General features: G+C 38.1%; 1 protein-coding gene and 1 long non-coding RNA gene across 3 annotated transcripts in view; one reads left to right on the top strand and one right to left on the bottom strand.

Moving 5' to 3' along the window:
* The window catches only part of LOC134333691 (uncharacterized), a 48,567-nt gene that overhangs the window by 1,002 nt on the left and 33,049 nt on the right, over positions 1-14,516 (top strand). The window lies entirely within an intron of this gene.
* Positions 4,505-14,516, bottom strand: part of prkacaa (protein kinase, cAMP-dependent, catalytic, alpha, genome duplicate a) — a 57,737-nt gene continuing 47,725 nt past the window's right edge. Inside the window, exons 6-10 of the mRNA XM_063015802.1 lie at positions 14,180-14,306; positions 12,061-12,156; positions 10,532-10,654; positions 8,529-8,693; positions 4,505-7,650 (exon numbers count right to left, since the gene is read on the bottom strand). Of these exons, the coding sequence (XP_062871872.1) occupies positions 7,525-7,650; positions 8,529-8,693; positions 10,532-10,654; positions 12,061-12,156; positions 14,180-14,306 (637 nt within the window). The 3' untranslated portion in view covers positions 4,505-7,524. The remainder of the gene's footprint in view (positions 7,651-8,528; positions 8,694-10,531; positions 10,655-12,060; positions 12,157-14,179; positions 14,307-14,516) is intronic.

Raw genomic sequence — 14,516 nt, 5'->3', positions numbered from 1 at the left:
GTCAAATTTTAAGAGCAGGATTGATTAAATGACCGTTAAGAGTTTATTTGCATATAGGGTTGGAAAGTCACATCACTGTTTGTTTTTGCTTTGCTTTGCTTTTTGTACCATTGTGAGGTAAATGGCATCAATGCCGTTGATGCATTTTGTGGGAGGCACAGTGGCTTGGTGGGTAGTACTGTCGCCTCACAGCAAGAAGGACCTGGGTTCGATCCCCAGGTGTGGCGGACTGGCTCCTTTGTGTGGGGAGTTTGCATGCTCTCCCCGTGTCTGCGTGGATTTCCTCCAGGAGCTCCGGTTATCTCACACAGTCCAAAGACATGCAAATGAAGTGAATTGGAGATACTAAATTGTCCATGACTGTGTTTGACATTAGACTTGTGAACTGATGAATCTTGTGTAACCTATAACTTACCGTTCCTGTCATGAATGTAACCAAAGTGTGCAAAACATGACGTTAAAATCCTAATAAATAATAAATAAATAAACTGATCTATTTTGTGGGAGGCACAGTGGCTCGGTGGGTAGCACTGTTGCCTCACAGCAGGAAGGTCCTGAGTTCAATTCCCAGGTGGAGCGGTCTGGGTCCTTTCTATGTGGAGTTTGCATGTTCTTCCTGTGTCTGCATGGGTTTCCTGCAGGAGCTCCATTTATCTCCCATAGTTCAAAGACATGCAAGTGAGGTGAATTGGAGAAGCAAAATTGTCCATGACTGTGTTTGACATTAGACTTGTGAACTGATGAATCTTGTGTAATAAGTAACTACATGTCCTGTCATGAATGTAAGCGAAGTGTGTAAAACATGACGTTAAAATCCTAATAAATAAATAAATTGATCAATTTTGAATGTGATATTTACTTACAAAGGACCCTGGACAATTTGGAGAGATTCTGTATAAAAGATATGCACTTTAAATCAGGGTACTGACATGGCCATGGTACAAGCTTGATTTTGTGTTCAGTAAAGCATTTTTGTGTAATTTTGGACATACGTCTGGATCACTTTCCTGTTGGAACCCTTTAGTTTCTTGGCAAAAAGCATCTAAAATGTCCTGATATTTAACAATGGACTCCATGATGCCATGTACATTTATCTTTGACAAATTATGCTTCTAAAGCGGACCTGCAAATGAAGAGAATTGTTTAAGCTTTATTAGACTTCAGTTGCCACAGTTGGGCCCTTGCGTAAGGCCCTTAGCCCTCAATTGCTGAGGCTGTATGCTGTCACAGTACTGTAAGTCACTTTGAATAAAAGTGTCTGCTAAATGCTGAAAATGAATCTCTTTACATGCATTAAATGCATTATTTTTATTTTTTTATTTAACCTTTAATTTAACCAGGCAAGTCATTAAGAATGAATTCTTTTATTACAATGGTGGCCTGGCAAGCAGCAGAACCACTTGAAGTAAAGGGATTAAATAAACATTAGTGAAGGACACAACATCAGTAATAAAACATAACACTATAATAGTCACATTATGGGCCTAAGAACATTCAACAATCAATCAATTATTGGTAAAGCAGTTACAAGCATCCATAAAAATGTCCTTTAAATGATTCTTACCAATTAAAATTGAGCTGATGTCTGCAGCTAAATCCCAAATCTCATTTTACCTACCACAAAGTGCACTACATCACCAGTATATTTTAATCAGTGTACTGCACATGTAAAGTGAAGGGAAAAATGCTTGGACATAAATTATTTTATTTGAGATGGGTCTTCACACTGAGTAATCAATACACTTTTCTATACAGTAAAAGCAAATACCGACATTGTCAGCAAAACTAAATAAATGCAACGTTGACAAAATGATGAATTTGCTTTCTTGAGGTTTTGGTGTTTGTTCATTTTTACAGTATTAAGGATATATTTCATTATAGGCTGATTTAATACAGTAATGCATTTAAATATTAAGTTTACAGTTTACATATTTACAATCCAAATGTTTTTATTATATTTTAATTGCATTAATATAAAAATACCCATTGCAAACAAATCAATCAATATAAAATAAATAGTTATTAACTTTGTGGAAGACCCTTTGTGACTTGCACAGAGCTCTGAACGTAATCCAAGTAAACATCTTCAGGATGAATTGGTACTTATTTTACAAGCCAGGTCTTCTCGGGCCAACATCAACATCTGACCTCATGATTGCTTATTTGACCGAACCCTCCAAAATGTTGTGTAAAGAAATTCATTCAAATTATGTCCAACAAGCTCATGATCAGGTGTCGACGTACTTTTAGTAGACACATGCCCTATCTAGGTGTTATATCATCAAGGTTTTTCTTAATAGTATTAGTTAGGGGTGCTTGGGTGGTGGAGCAGTCTATTTTACAAGCCAACCACTGCTGAAACCAGGGTTATAGTCCACCCATGATCTACAGACATAACTGGCTGTCCAAATAATAAAAAGGAAGATGGGATATCACCATGCTGCCACTGCAACAGCTACTTCTTCTGTGTGGTTGAGGCACTGACACAAGAAGGCAGAGACTTACTTGGAGAATAGTTCCTCTGTTCCTCTGTATGTTACGGCCATATAGGGGTCTGCCACAGACTGGTAAAAAAAAGATGGCTTTACACCTGTTGGAGGATGTGTGCTAATCTGTGGTTCTCCTCAGCCAGCGTGGATGTTGTGCATTAGACACCAAAAACCTAAACTTTTAGGCATTTTGTCCAGATAGCCAGGTGTAATCCAAGAATAAATCAAACATTTATGTTATTTAAGCAGGTGCTTTTATCCAAAGAAACCTACAGCTATAGAAAACATTAGGAGGGCATGACCTGAAGTGCAGTGATAACATCTTTTTCACTCTACCAGAAAATGTTGAGAATTTGGAAAATGTCTGGTCATCAGTCCATGATATAAAGCTGAAGTGCAAGTGGGTTGTGCAACATGAAATGAATCAGAGCACAACAGCAGGTCTAACTTAATCAGGCTTTAAAAAAAATGGTTTTGGAATGGATGTTTTATAGTTCTGATCTGGAAGGACGTTAAATGTGCAGTTAATGCTCACAAGCCCAAGATAGGGCTAAACTGAAGCAATTCTGAAATTAATAATGGGCCAAGGCTCCTCCAGATGTGGAGGACATTTGGTTGCAATTGCTTCTGCTATGGGGGCACAAGCAGTGCAGTGGGTTAAGGGGGCAAGTAAAATAGATGTAATGTTGTATTTAGTCAGATGGTATTTGCCTTGTATTAAATAATGTATTTAGATACACTATATTGCCAAATGTATTCACTCACCCATCCAAATAATTTAATTCAGGTGTTCCAATCACTTCCATGGCCACAGGTGTATAAAATCAAGCACCTAGGCATGCAGACTGCTTCTACAAACATTAGTGAAAGAATGGGTCGCTCTCAGGAGCTGTGAATTCCAGCATGGTACCGTGATAGGATGCCACCTGTGCAACAAGTCCAGTCATGAAATTTCCTCGCTAGGTGGTAGGCCATGTAAAATGACAGAGCAGGGTCAGCGGATGCTGAGGCGCGTAGTGCACAGAGGTCAGCAACTTTCTGCAGAGTTAATCGCTACAGACCTCCAAACTTCATGTGGCCTACAGATTAGCTCAAGAACAGTGTGTAGAGAGCTTCATGGAATGGGTTTCCATGGTCGAGCAGCTGCATCCAAGCCTTACATCACCAAGCGCAATGCAAAGCGTCGGATGCAGTGGTGTAAAGCACGCTGCCACTGGACTCTAGAGCAGTGGAGACGTGTTCTCTGTGGTGATGAATCATGCTTCTCCATCTGGCAATCCGATGGACGAGTCTGGGTTTGGCGGTTGCCAGGAGAACGGTACTTGTCTGACTGCATTGTGCCGAGTGTAAAGTTTGGTGGAGGGGGGATTATGGTGTGGGGTTGTTTTTCAGAAGTTGGGCTCGGCTCATTAGTTCCAGTGAAAGGAATTCTTAATGCTTCAGCATACCAAGAGATTTTGGACAATTTTATGCTCACAACTTTGTGGGAACAGTTTGGGGATGGCCCCTTCCTGTTCCAGCATGACTGCGCACCAGTGCACAAAGCAAGGTCCATAAAGACATGGATGAGCGAGTTTGGTGTGGAAGAACTTGACTGGCCTGCACAGAGTCCTGACCTCAACCTGATAGAACACCTTTGGGATGAATTAGAGCGGATACTGCGAGCCAGGCCTTTTCGCCCAACATCAGTGTCTGACCTCACAAATGCGCTTCTGGAAGAATGGTCAAAAATTCCCATAAACACACTCCTAAACCTCGTGGAAAGCCTTCCCAGAAGAGTTGAAGCTGTTATAGCTACAAAGGGTGGGCCGACATCATATTAAACCCTATGGATGGTCACTCAAGTTCATATGCATGTAAAGGCAGACAAGTGAATACTTTTGGCAATATAGTGTGTATGCAGAACCAGTTAAATGTGTAAAAAACAAAATTAGAAAATAGGCAAATAGTCAGTAGTGTGTTGTCCAGCCCCCGTTTAGACCTACTGTACAATGTATTTTACAATAATTCACACATTTATCATTTTAACAATTAAAACTTTATTGGAATGATACATGTTGCAAAATATTTTGTGTATTCTTTTTTTTTTCTTTTTTTTTTTAAACATACTCCATGTGTCTTACGGGGTAGCCGTCAAGTTCTCCAGAAGGTAAAATAATTAAGACTGTTAAAGGCAGAGAATATACAGTATTGTTTCCCGAAAAAGGTACAATTAGACTACACCATTACCATACCTGTGTCGGGAAGAAAGAGTTTCTTACTGAAAAATACACTTAGAAAATATGAAAAAAGTAAATCAATCTTTTTTGTGATTTAAAAAGCAAATAGAAGAGTGTAGGAAACTGGATGTGTACAAAGATAAACTGCAGCGTGGACTGGATGCACAAGTAGCTGATTGATGGCGTACTGAGGGGGGTGAGAAGAAGACGGAGTGACACTAAATGTGTTTTCGAGAGAGGAACTGGGCCCAGAAAACCAAGAGGACATGGAGAGGTTGACCACACTAGCCAAATGATGCAAAATAATCACTTATATACTCGGTCAGAAGAGGTCAGAGTGGTGAATCTGAGCATTTTCCATAAATCTTTGGTTGTTGGAAAACAATTAGATGTTGCCACGAACAACCCACTAAAACTCTCCCAACGAGCAGCCACGGTCATATTATTTGTATAAGATTGCCAGGTAAATCCCTTAGCTCCCTTTTCTTACCACTGTAATCACTGGAATATGATAGTTTCATATGATTTATAAGTATGGGTCCTGGGCATGGGTGCTTATGTGAACTGCCTTGGTGCGTCCTTGACATGTACTACGAATATGTACTAAGTCGTAATATAATTTCCGCTCATATTACCTCTTTAGCTAAGCCCAAGTCTTTGAGTTAAATAGAGATAAAAAGTATTTCTAGCATGAGCGTAGAAAGCCGAGAAATTGATTAATTTTCTCCCTAGGCAACCACTTTACAGCAGTAACGCAAATTATAAGCAATAATAAGCAAATTATATGGTGATTCATGTATCATGGTTCAAAAGCAAAGCAAATAAAGTAAAATAAGCTGAAGCGTTTCATTTTTAAGGATCCTAAAACCTGTAACATTCTTCCCAATAAGGTACTTAAACAACCCCAACAAGCATCGTAAATAGTACGGCTATGAATGCAGCAGATATCAATAATTCTCCTCAAGGGGAAATGCTGAGAAAGAAAAACGCTACAAAGCATTTCTCAATCCTTGTCTCGAGACAGTTCTTAGCACCAAGGACCCATTGTTGAACTGGTACTAATTTGTTATTGTTATATATATATTTTTTAACATTAAGTAAATTTAACTACACTAGACATTTTGTTAAAATGTTCACACTCCTCAATTCCATCACAAAAATGCAAAATTTTTCAGTAGTAAACACTGACTTGTACGGCCATCCGAAAGCAATGAGGGCATCAAAACAGGTCGAATAAATAGAAGAAAGACTGATTAAAATAGACTCAGTTACCAGTGTTGCAATTATTGCACACGGTGGGGCACTAAGAAAATCACTGAGATATTAGATTTTAGATTGTCTTGCATCTACATTGTTAAAGAGCAAGAATATATTTTTCTGTTCTTATATCTTTCAGGCCAAAAACAATTCTGTTATAAGTGTTATATTTAACTCAAGGGTGGAGCAGCTCGTTAATAATTCATTATACACAAATAAAGCCCCACCATCTTTGTCCAGCAATTCACAAACAAACAGTAAGCAAAAGTGAATAAACAAAAAGAGCAGAAAGGACTAGTGATTAAAAAAAGGAAAAAAATAGAAGAGGAAAGAAAAATGCCTGCATTTCATTAAGAGGGTTGCTTACCAAAAACAGGCATTTAAAGATGGAATTTTAAAAAATCTCAGGATTTATGTAAGCACGGCTCTGTGAATGCAAATGTAAAACCTGTAGGGTCGTGTCGGGCAGAAACCTGTAACCCTGCCCACACGAACAAAGTCCTGCTCTTAAGTTTTACAGCAGAATAATATAACGCACCTTTTCTTTATCTCTCTAAAAAAATTTTGCTACAGTAATAACCTGCTAACTAACAAGTGCTTTGTGCTTAAACAAACCACTTCACATTTTCTTTTTAGTGTCAGATTCACAAGTGGAAAGACAAAAGATTTTAGATCTGTTAAAAAAAGCGCACACACTTTGTCAGACTGCTAATTAGGAGTGAAGTGACAAAACGAATCAGCTTCCACAACTGGAGCTGCTGTGAAACCCACCGCTTAGAAGCTTCGATGGTAAGAACCTAAAACTTGGCTTTGACAGAGGTGAGACCTACGAGAAAAGTGAGGGACAATAAGACTGAATGGCCGATTAGTTACCTTCAGCATGGCCTGAACCAGGTTTGAAAACAGAACCAAATGACAAGTAGGCTGTGCTCATAAAAGTGAGGTAAAGAATGGAAAGTAGTGCTAATGGGATGGTTTCGTCAAACAAAAAAAATCTCACATCCTCCACCTGTTCACCACCAAAGCAGGCAGGTTAGTCTGACGCTATTGCTTGGACAGATTGATGCACAAAGGAAGGGTAAAACAAAAGATGAAAAAAAACCCGATACAGAACAAAACAAAGAATAAGAGAACAAGGCTGAAATGCCCGTGCCCATTTAAAAAGTTGCTATCCAGGAGTGACTCGCCCCTGGACCAACCAGTCAGTACCAGAGAATAAGCTTAGTGCCTTTTGTCAACCAAATACAGCAAGACAACTGCACCTCAACCTAGAGGACCCTTGCTACACATCAGAAAAGAGAAGATGAAAATGAATAAGTATAATAACATCAATAAGTGATAAGCGATCTTGAAAGGCAACACTGCTGGTTTTCGAGGGACTTTTTAATCCCCTCCCCCCCCAATTTCGCCATGTCTGTGTGGGGGCTTTACAGCGTTGTTTTTCTTATTGTTACTGAAAACAGGCCCAGTCCAGTCTATTATCTCTCCTTTTCTGCTGCCCCCCTCTCCACCGTCTACATCGCTCCGTCGCTCTCTCCCTCCGCTGCTCCTGGCTGGGACTAGAACTCTGCAAACTCCTTGGCGCATTTTTCTGTGAAGGAGACCCGGATTTCCTCTTCCTCGTAATCGTCAAAGTTGCTGGTGTCGCCGGGGCCCTTGCATTTGGGGATGAATGGAGCCTCCACCTGAAACGATCAAGCACAAACCCTGTGGTTCTGATCTCCATAGCTTGACCATCAAACTGGGTTCATTATTATTTGGGGATGAAACAAAACGACTTATTGATATGGCCATAAAATAAGATCTGGGTTTAAGCCTCAGCAGTGCCAGCGACCTGCTCGGGTGCTCTATGGACACAATTGGTCATGTCTGAGGAAAAAAGATTGGATTGTTAGTTGCCTCCTTGGCCCTGCGGCAACAATGCTTACTGTCTAGCCGAGGTGTCAGCACAAGCGATGGAGAAATACAGAAAGCATAGCGTATTCCTTTTGTGCATGTTAAAATTTTTGTGTAGGCAGATAATATAAATCATCCTGTTTTGGGTGTTTCCACTTGAGCTCTTTGCATAGCATTAATCTCCATACAAGATGCATGTATGCTGTTGGAAAATCAGCAAATACCAGCTTCACAAGTGGTGGAGGGGGTGAGTGCTAGTCTGTGACCCTCCTTGTGCAGTGTAGGGGTGATGCAAACAGAAATAAGTCAACTGGAAAAACCTAAATAGCAGTGTCTTCCCTATCATGCTACCAACCTGGAGGGGTGAGTTCTAACACTTGTTTTCTTTAAGACAAGTGAAGCCAATGTAATTGAAGCACATGAGTATGCACTAACTCATTCTATATATTTAAGCTAACAAACCTCTATTATGAGCTACAGTTGCTTGAACGTACAAGACGAATGCCGTCCTATCAGAAAGCAAGTCCATGAGATCTGACCATGGACGTCTATGACCATCAAACTTGCGAACACCCAGCAATGAAATTAATTCCATTCAGAAAACCAATGCCATTTATTTTCTATTGGCATAAAGAACTTTAGGGCTGCATTAAGCTGCCTCTCTAACCTTTCTTTGATAGATGGCAATCCAGTCGGTGGTGGCGAACCACTTATGGCCCTTGATGTCATTGACGCCATTCTTGAGGTTACCAAAGCGCTTGGTTAGGTCCACCTGGAGCAAATTCCTCAGCAGGTCCTTCAGGTCTGAGCTGAAGTGGGAGGGGAAGCGCACCTATAAACAGAATTATAAAAAAGTATAATGCACAATGCAAACTTTTTAACAAAACATTATGTAAAACATAATAAATATAAATAATAATATAAATAAAAAGAACTACAATCACAAAATGATACTATTTAGACAGTGAGTATGCAATAAAGCAAAGACAATGTATACATTGATCAAAACTATTGTATACATTGATCAAAATTATGCATATTTTTATGCTCCCAAATGTATTATATTAAACACAGAAGTCATACAAGACCACATTGATTCATTTTATCCCATCAATCTTACAGCCATACACATTTATGACTTTAATAAAATGCAAATCTTTTTGAGGTGGTATAAAAGATGAATATTACAATAAATCACAGTTTGAACTAAATACAATACTCAGTGTTTATGACCATGATTCAATCAGACATTGTGCTTCCACTGCATACTTTACTGTATGTTCATTACAAATAAATAATGACAATCCAAATGATCACTCCCATCATAACACAAGCTCTGCCATAAAGCCTGCACTATTTTACATGGATTGATTTATTGGTTGTGCTGCCTTCAGAATGACCCTGTGAAACTGGTTCACACTAACAGCTGCCAAGACAAACTATAAATGATTTCACTTGGCTTCATAGAATATTATGTAGTGTTGATAAACAAATACTGTTGTACCCTGTGTAGTGCACTGAAGCACAAAATAGAAATGATTTTAAAATTCGGTGTACACCAGGTTGACCAAGAGAATTCTTTAGCCATGTTAGTATGGAATAAACAATGGACAGAAATGATGATGATAAGGTAATGACGTTCATTTCTGAATTTATTTTCAAATGCTAGTTTTAACCCCCAATATGTTACAAATAAATAACAACTATACATGCCATATTTAAATGAGCTACCTGTAGAACTTACACTATAAAGCCAAACGTAAGTGGACACCCCTCCTAATGATTAAGTTTAGGTGTTTGCTAAACGTTATACAAAATAAACTATATAAAACGAATTGCTTTTAACATTGTGCCAATACTTTTGGGAAGACCCCTTCCTCTTCTAGCATGACTGGGGTCCATAAAACATGGTTTGACAAGTTTGGTATGAAGGAACTCCACTGGCCTGCACAGAGCCCTGACTTCAAATCCACTCACCCCCGCCACCTCTCCCCCAAACACATACGCACAGCCAATCATGTCTGTGTATACAAACAATGTTCAAGTATAGGGAAAAATAGTTATGTATAGGAAAACTCCCTCAATCAGTATAGAAAACTATTTTCTAACAAAGAGAAAAAAAAAAAAGCTTTAGCATCAATGCCCATGGTAATGTAAAGTGCGCCTGACTGTGGACAGTGTCACCTATGTTCCAGCAGCATTACAATGGCAGACTTGGTTTCATTTGGTTGTTTCGATTTCTTTTCTGACCTTAGCAAAAAATGACTTACATATTGTAAAAAAACAAAACAATAAAGGCAATTGAGGGTTAAGGTCTTTGCTCAAGGGTCCAACAGTGGAAAATTGGCAATGGTTAAGACCAACCAACCAACCAACCTCTGATCATTAATCCAGTACCTTAACCAATAAGCTACCAATGCTACCAATACTCCTACAAGCCCCTTACAGGTGTATGTAAACCTTTAATTTGAAATATAATTAATACAATTATATTAAACTTGATAAACTTGATTAAACTGCATACAATTTCTCAATTATCTAATTAATAATGTTGATAACATTATAATGTATATAGAAGGTTTGTAACCATAAATGCATTTGTAAACCTTTAACATACTCAAAGTATTCTGCGATTTATCATTTCATCATCTGGTTCTCATGCTCACTCACCTTGCCTGAGACAATCTTCTCATAGATCTGAATAGGCTGGTCAGCAAAGAATGGGGGGTAACCGGCAGCCATTTCATAAATCAGCACCCCCAGAGCCCACCAGTCCACGGCTTTATTATAGCCCTACAAAAAAAGAAACGTAGGGAAGTTATAGCAATGTGTAACTTTTTCCAGACTTGTTTCCTTCACCCCTCTAAGTCTGTACACACACACACATAATTACACATGTAAAGCCAGGTGCATGTAGTGCCACTACACATATACATACTATACAAAAACCTTTAAGCTTAAATAAAAACCTTACAAATCATTAAAAACACACAGTTCTCTCTCTCTCTCTCTCTCTCTCTCTCTCTCAAAATTAATAAGAAAGCTGTGCAAAATCGACAAATAGGCTGGGTTATGCATGTTGGTCTCAAATGAAGTTTCTTTATTTAATTGTTTTACGCCGTGCTTACACCATGGTTATATTAACTGCAGGAAGGGTACATGTCTCATGTCAGATCCAAATATAATCCTTGCCAAGTGCTGTTCTTATGTTGTTGTTCAAATGTGCTCTTTTATACCAACTTTTTTTTTAAAGAAATTAGGGATTGTTTTTATTTTGGCTTGGTTGAGGATTTTTGTCACAGTCTCTGGTATTGCAAGAGATTGTCATTCATGTAAGTATTTAGTACATTCAGTCAGTATGTGTTTAATAGAAAGCTATTCTGCAGGTATCAGAGTGGGGGATATTCCCCACTTACAAGGTGTGAATGTGTTAATCGTCTGTGTTGCTTCACATGAAGCAACTGGCGGCTTCAGGAATGCTAAAAAAAAAAAAGGTGTTAGGCTGTGGCCCTCCTCAGCCAGAAAGGGTGTTTATGCCACTGACAAAGGTCAGAGGAGTTAACAGTGGAGCTGAGTATATCCAAAATTGGGAAACTGAAAAATTCTTTTTTTCTTTTAAGTTCTGTTCAGCCATTTTAATGAGGTTTGTTTGCTCAGGAGCCGGCAGGCTGAGTAGAGAGATCCAGTTGTTGTTGTCGACCATCTAGGGTAGTAACATACAGTACATTTGTACATAGGGCAGTGATAGCTCAGTGGTTAAGGTACTGGACTAGTAAACAGAAGGTTGCCGGTTCAAGCCCCGCCACCACCAAGTTGCCACTGTTAGGTCCCTGAGCAAGGCCCTTAACCCTCAATTGCTCATCGTGTTCAGCTCATTGTGTAAGTCGCTTTGGATAAAAGCGTCTGCTAAATGCTGAAAATGTAAATATTAAATTTGTACTGTGGTTCATAAAGGCTTTAACTCATTCATTTTTCATCATAATGGATCATCATTTGTGAGTAAGAATACAAAACATAATATTGAATAGATAGATTTTTTCTGCCATATTCTTATTTATATATGGCAAACACCTTAGGAAACACCTCCCCACTACAGCGCACTATGTCTAATTAGCATGTTGTTGTGTCAATGTTTTAGATTTAAAATCCTCTCTGTTTTTGTGCGTACTACAATAGGCACCACCAACACTGATACTTACTTTACTGAGGATAATTTCTGGTGCCAGGTACTCAGGAGTGCCACACAGTGTCCAGGTCCGGCCTTTTACACGCTTAGCAAAGCCAAAATCAGTAACCTGTCACATAGGGGTAAAAGGAAAAAAAATGCCAGTTAATTAAAATCTGTGTGCTAAAATTATCCAATGAGTATTGAGATGGGCGTCTGGGTGACCCTGTCCGACTTTTCCTCACTTACACACACCTAACTTTGTTTGTGTGGACGCCAGGTCATCTTAATGACCTTTGAGATTTAAACTCTCTGCAGTGGTGTGCTAGCATGTTAGACCGCTGCACCACCTTAGCACTTTTTTAAAAATAAACATACAAAGCAACACTAAACATTCAAGACAAAGATGAACATGAAAAATAAAAGAAAAGAAATATCACCTGCACTAAGAAAGCCCTGTTAAATAGAGTAAACATGCAAACATAAATCACTGCTTACTTCACATTATGCGTAACAGGACCTTTATGCTAAATGTCAATGTAGCATGCTGACTGCTAGACTGGACTTGTCACCATTTTATTTATATTTATGATATCCAAACCAAAAACACACTAAATGGCCAAAAGTATTTGAACCCCTGACCATGAGCTTGTTGGATATGTGTGCATTTGCACACAGTATTTACAATATTTAATATTTATAAATACATATGTACATTTACTCATGCAGATTGTAAATTTTCTGTTTTATTTTTCAGAGTGTAAATAATTGTTTGTGATTTTTACTGTACTATTTTTTCTCTTATGCTGCTACTACCTCTATTGGTGAGATGCAGAGGTGGAAAGTAACGAGTTACATTTATTCGCGTTACTGTAACCGAGTAGTTTTTTTGTGTACTTGTACTTTTTAAAGTAGATTTTACAACCAGTAATTTTACTTTTACTTAAGTATGTTTTGTATTAAGAATTGTAATTCACTACATTTTAAATAACATCCATTACTGAGTAAAAAAAAAAACTTATGGAAAACTGCTGCAGTGAATTCTGCAATGGAAAATAAACCGGTGCTAAAATAAAGGAGCTGTAATCTAGGTAGAGTAGGGAAGGGCGATTTTTAAAAGTTTAACATGTTTGGAGTTTAATGTTTTGTTATTTGATAACATAGTCTGATGTCAAAGAATGGCAAAGTTTTGTCTTACATCTTGAAGGTTTTCTTTGGGTCATTTAGTGAAAGCCACAACACCTGTAACCTTGACTTGTTTTGAGTTATGAGATTTGCAGTTTGACTGTTGTTTGGTATTTGTTAGTGATGAAAAGAAGGCTGGTCTATAGAATCCACAATTAATGCCAACTTCAGTGCTTATACAGTTTGAAAAGGTTTTATGGGATGGTCTGTACTAAAATAACACATTACACTTCCCTAAATGTTTTAAATGTTGTATCAACATGTTTTTTTCTATTATATTTTAATTAAAAACAACTATTGTGAGATTTATATCCACTTGTCCTGTTTGCATTACACAGAAGAGACACCCCCCCCGCTGTTAATAAAGTAACTAAGTAACGTTTACTCTGAGTACATTTTAAATGAGTTACTTTTTACTGGAGTAGATTTTTAGACTAGTAATTTTACTCGTACTTCAGTAAAAATTCATTAAAGTAATAGTACTTTTACTTGAGTACAATATTTTAGTAATCTGTCCACCTCTGGTGAGATGCAATACCAAATTTCATTGCACCTATGTACACTGACATTAAAGATTCTATTCTATTCTATTCTGAAACCATGGTCATTACTAAGTGTTTTCCACACCAAACTAATTAAACTATCTCTTCAAGGACCTCACTTGAAATATTAAAAAAATACAAAGGTTGTCTACATATTTTTAATCATATAAGCTATCTTACAGATTAGTCTATCAGATACAAGACAGAGCTCCTTGATCACTTGAAGTGCATCAGGCTTTCTTAGTTCCAGCCCTGAAATTCCACTGTACTGAATGTGATGCATATACACTAATGGCTAATTAAAAGCACTAAAACATGATGTAGAATGTATCTGACAGCACTCCAGGGTCACTACATGCTCTAAAACAGGAGCCCTGGAATGTTTTTGCTGTTTATACATTACACTTGCTGTGTGCATGTGTTTACCTGTATATAGCCCTGCTGATCAATTAGAAGATTTTCAGGCTTCAGATCTCGGTAAATGAGGTCCAGCGAGTGAAGATATTCAAAGGTCAGAACTATCTGGGCAGCATAGAAGCGAGCATGGGGCTCACTAGAGAAAAAAAAAAAGAGAGTGATAGAAGACCATAAAACGCTTGACTGATAAAGGATATAAATGTATTTATTTATTTATTAGGATTTTAACGTCATGCATTCATGACAGGAGAGGTCATTTCTGGTGACACAACATTCATCAGTTTAATGTCAAACACAGTCATGGACAATTTTGTATCTCCAATTCACCTCACTTGCACGTCTTTGG

This window comes from Trichomycterus rosablanca, chromosome 2 (assembly GCF_030014385.1).
Source record: "Trichomycterus rosablanca isolate fTriRos1 chromosome 2, fTriRos1.hap1, whole genome shotgun sequence".
Classification (NCBI taxonomy): Eukaryota; Metazoa; Chordata; class Actinopteri; order Siluriformes; family Trichomycteridae; genus Trichomycterus; species Trichomycterus rosablanca.
This window is presented reverse-complemented; position numbering and strand designations above follow the sequence as displayed.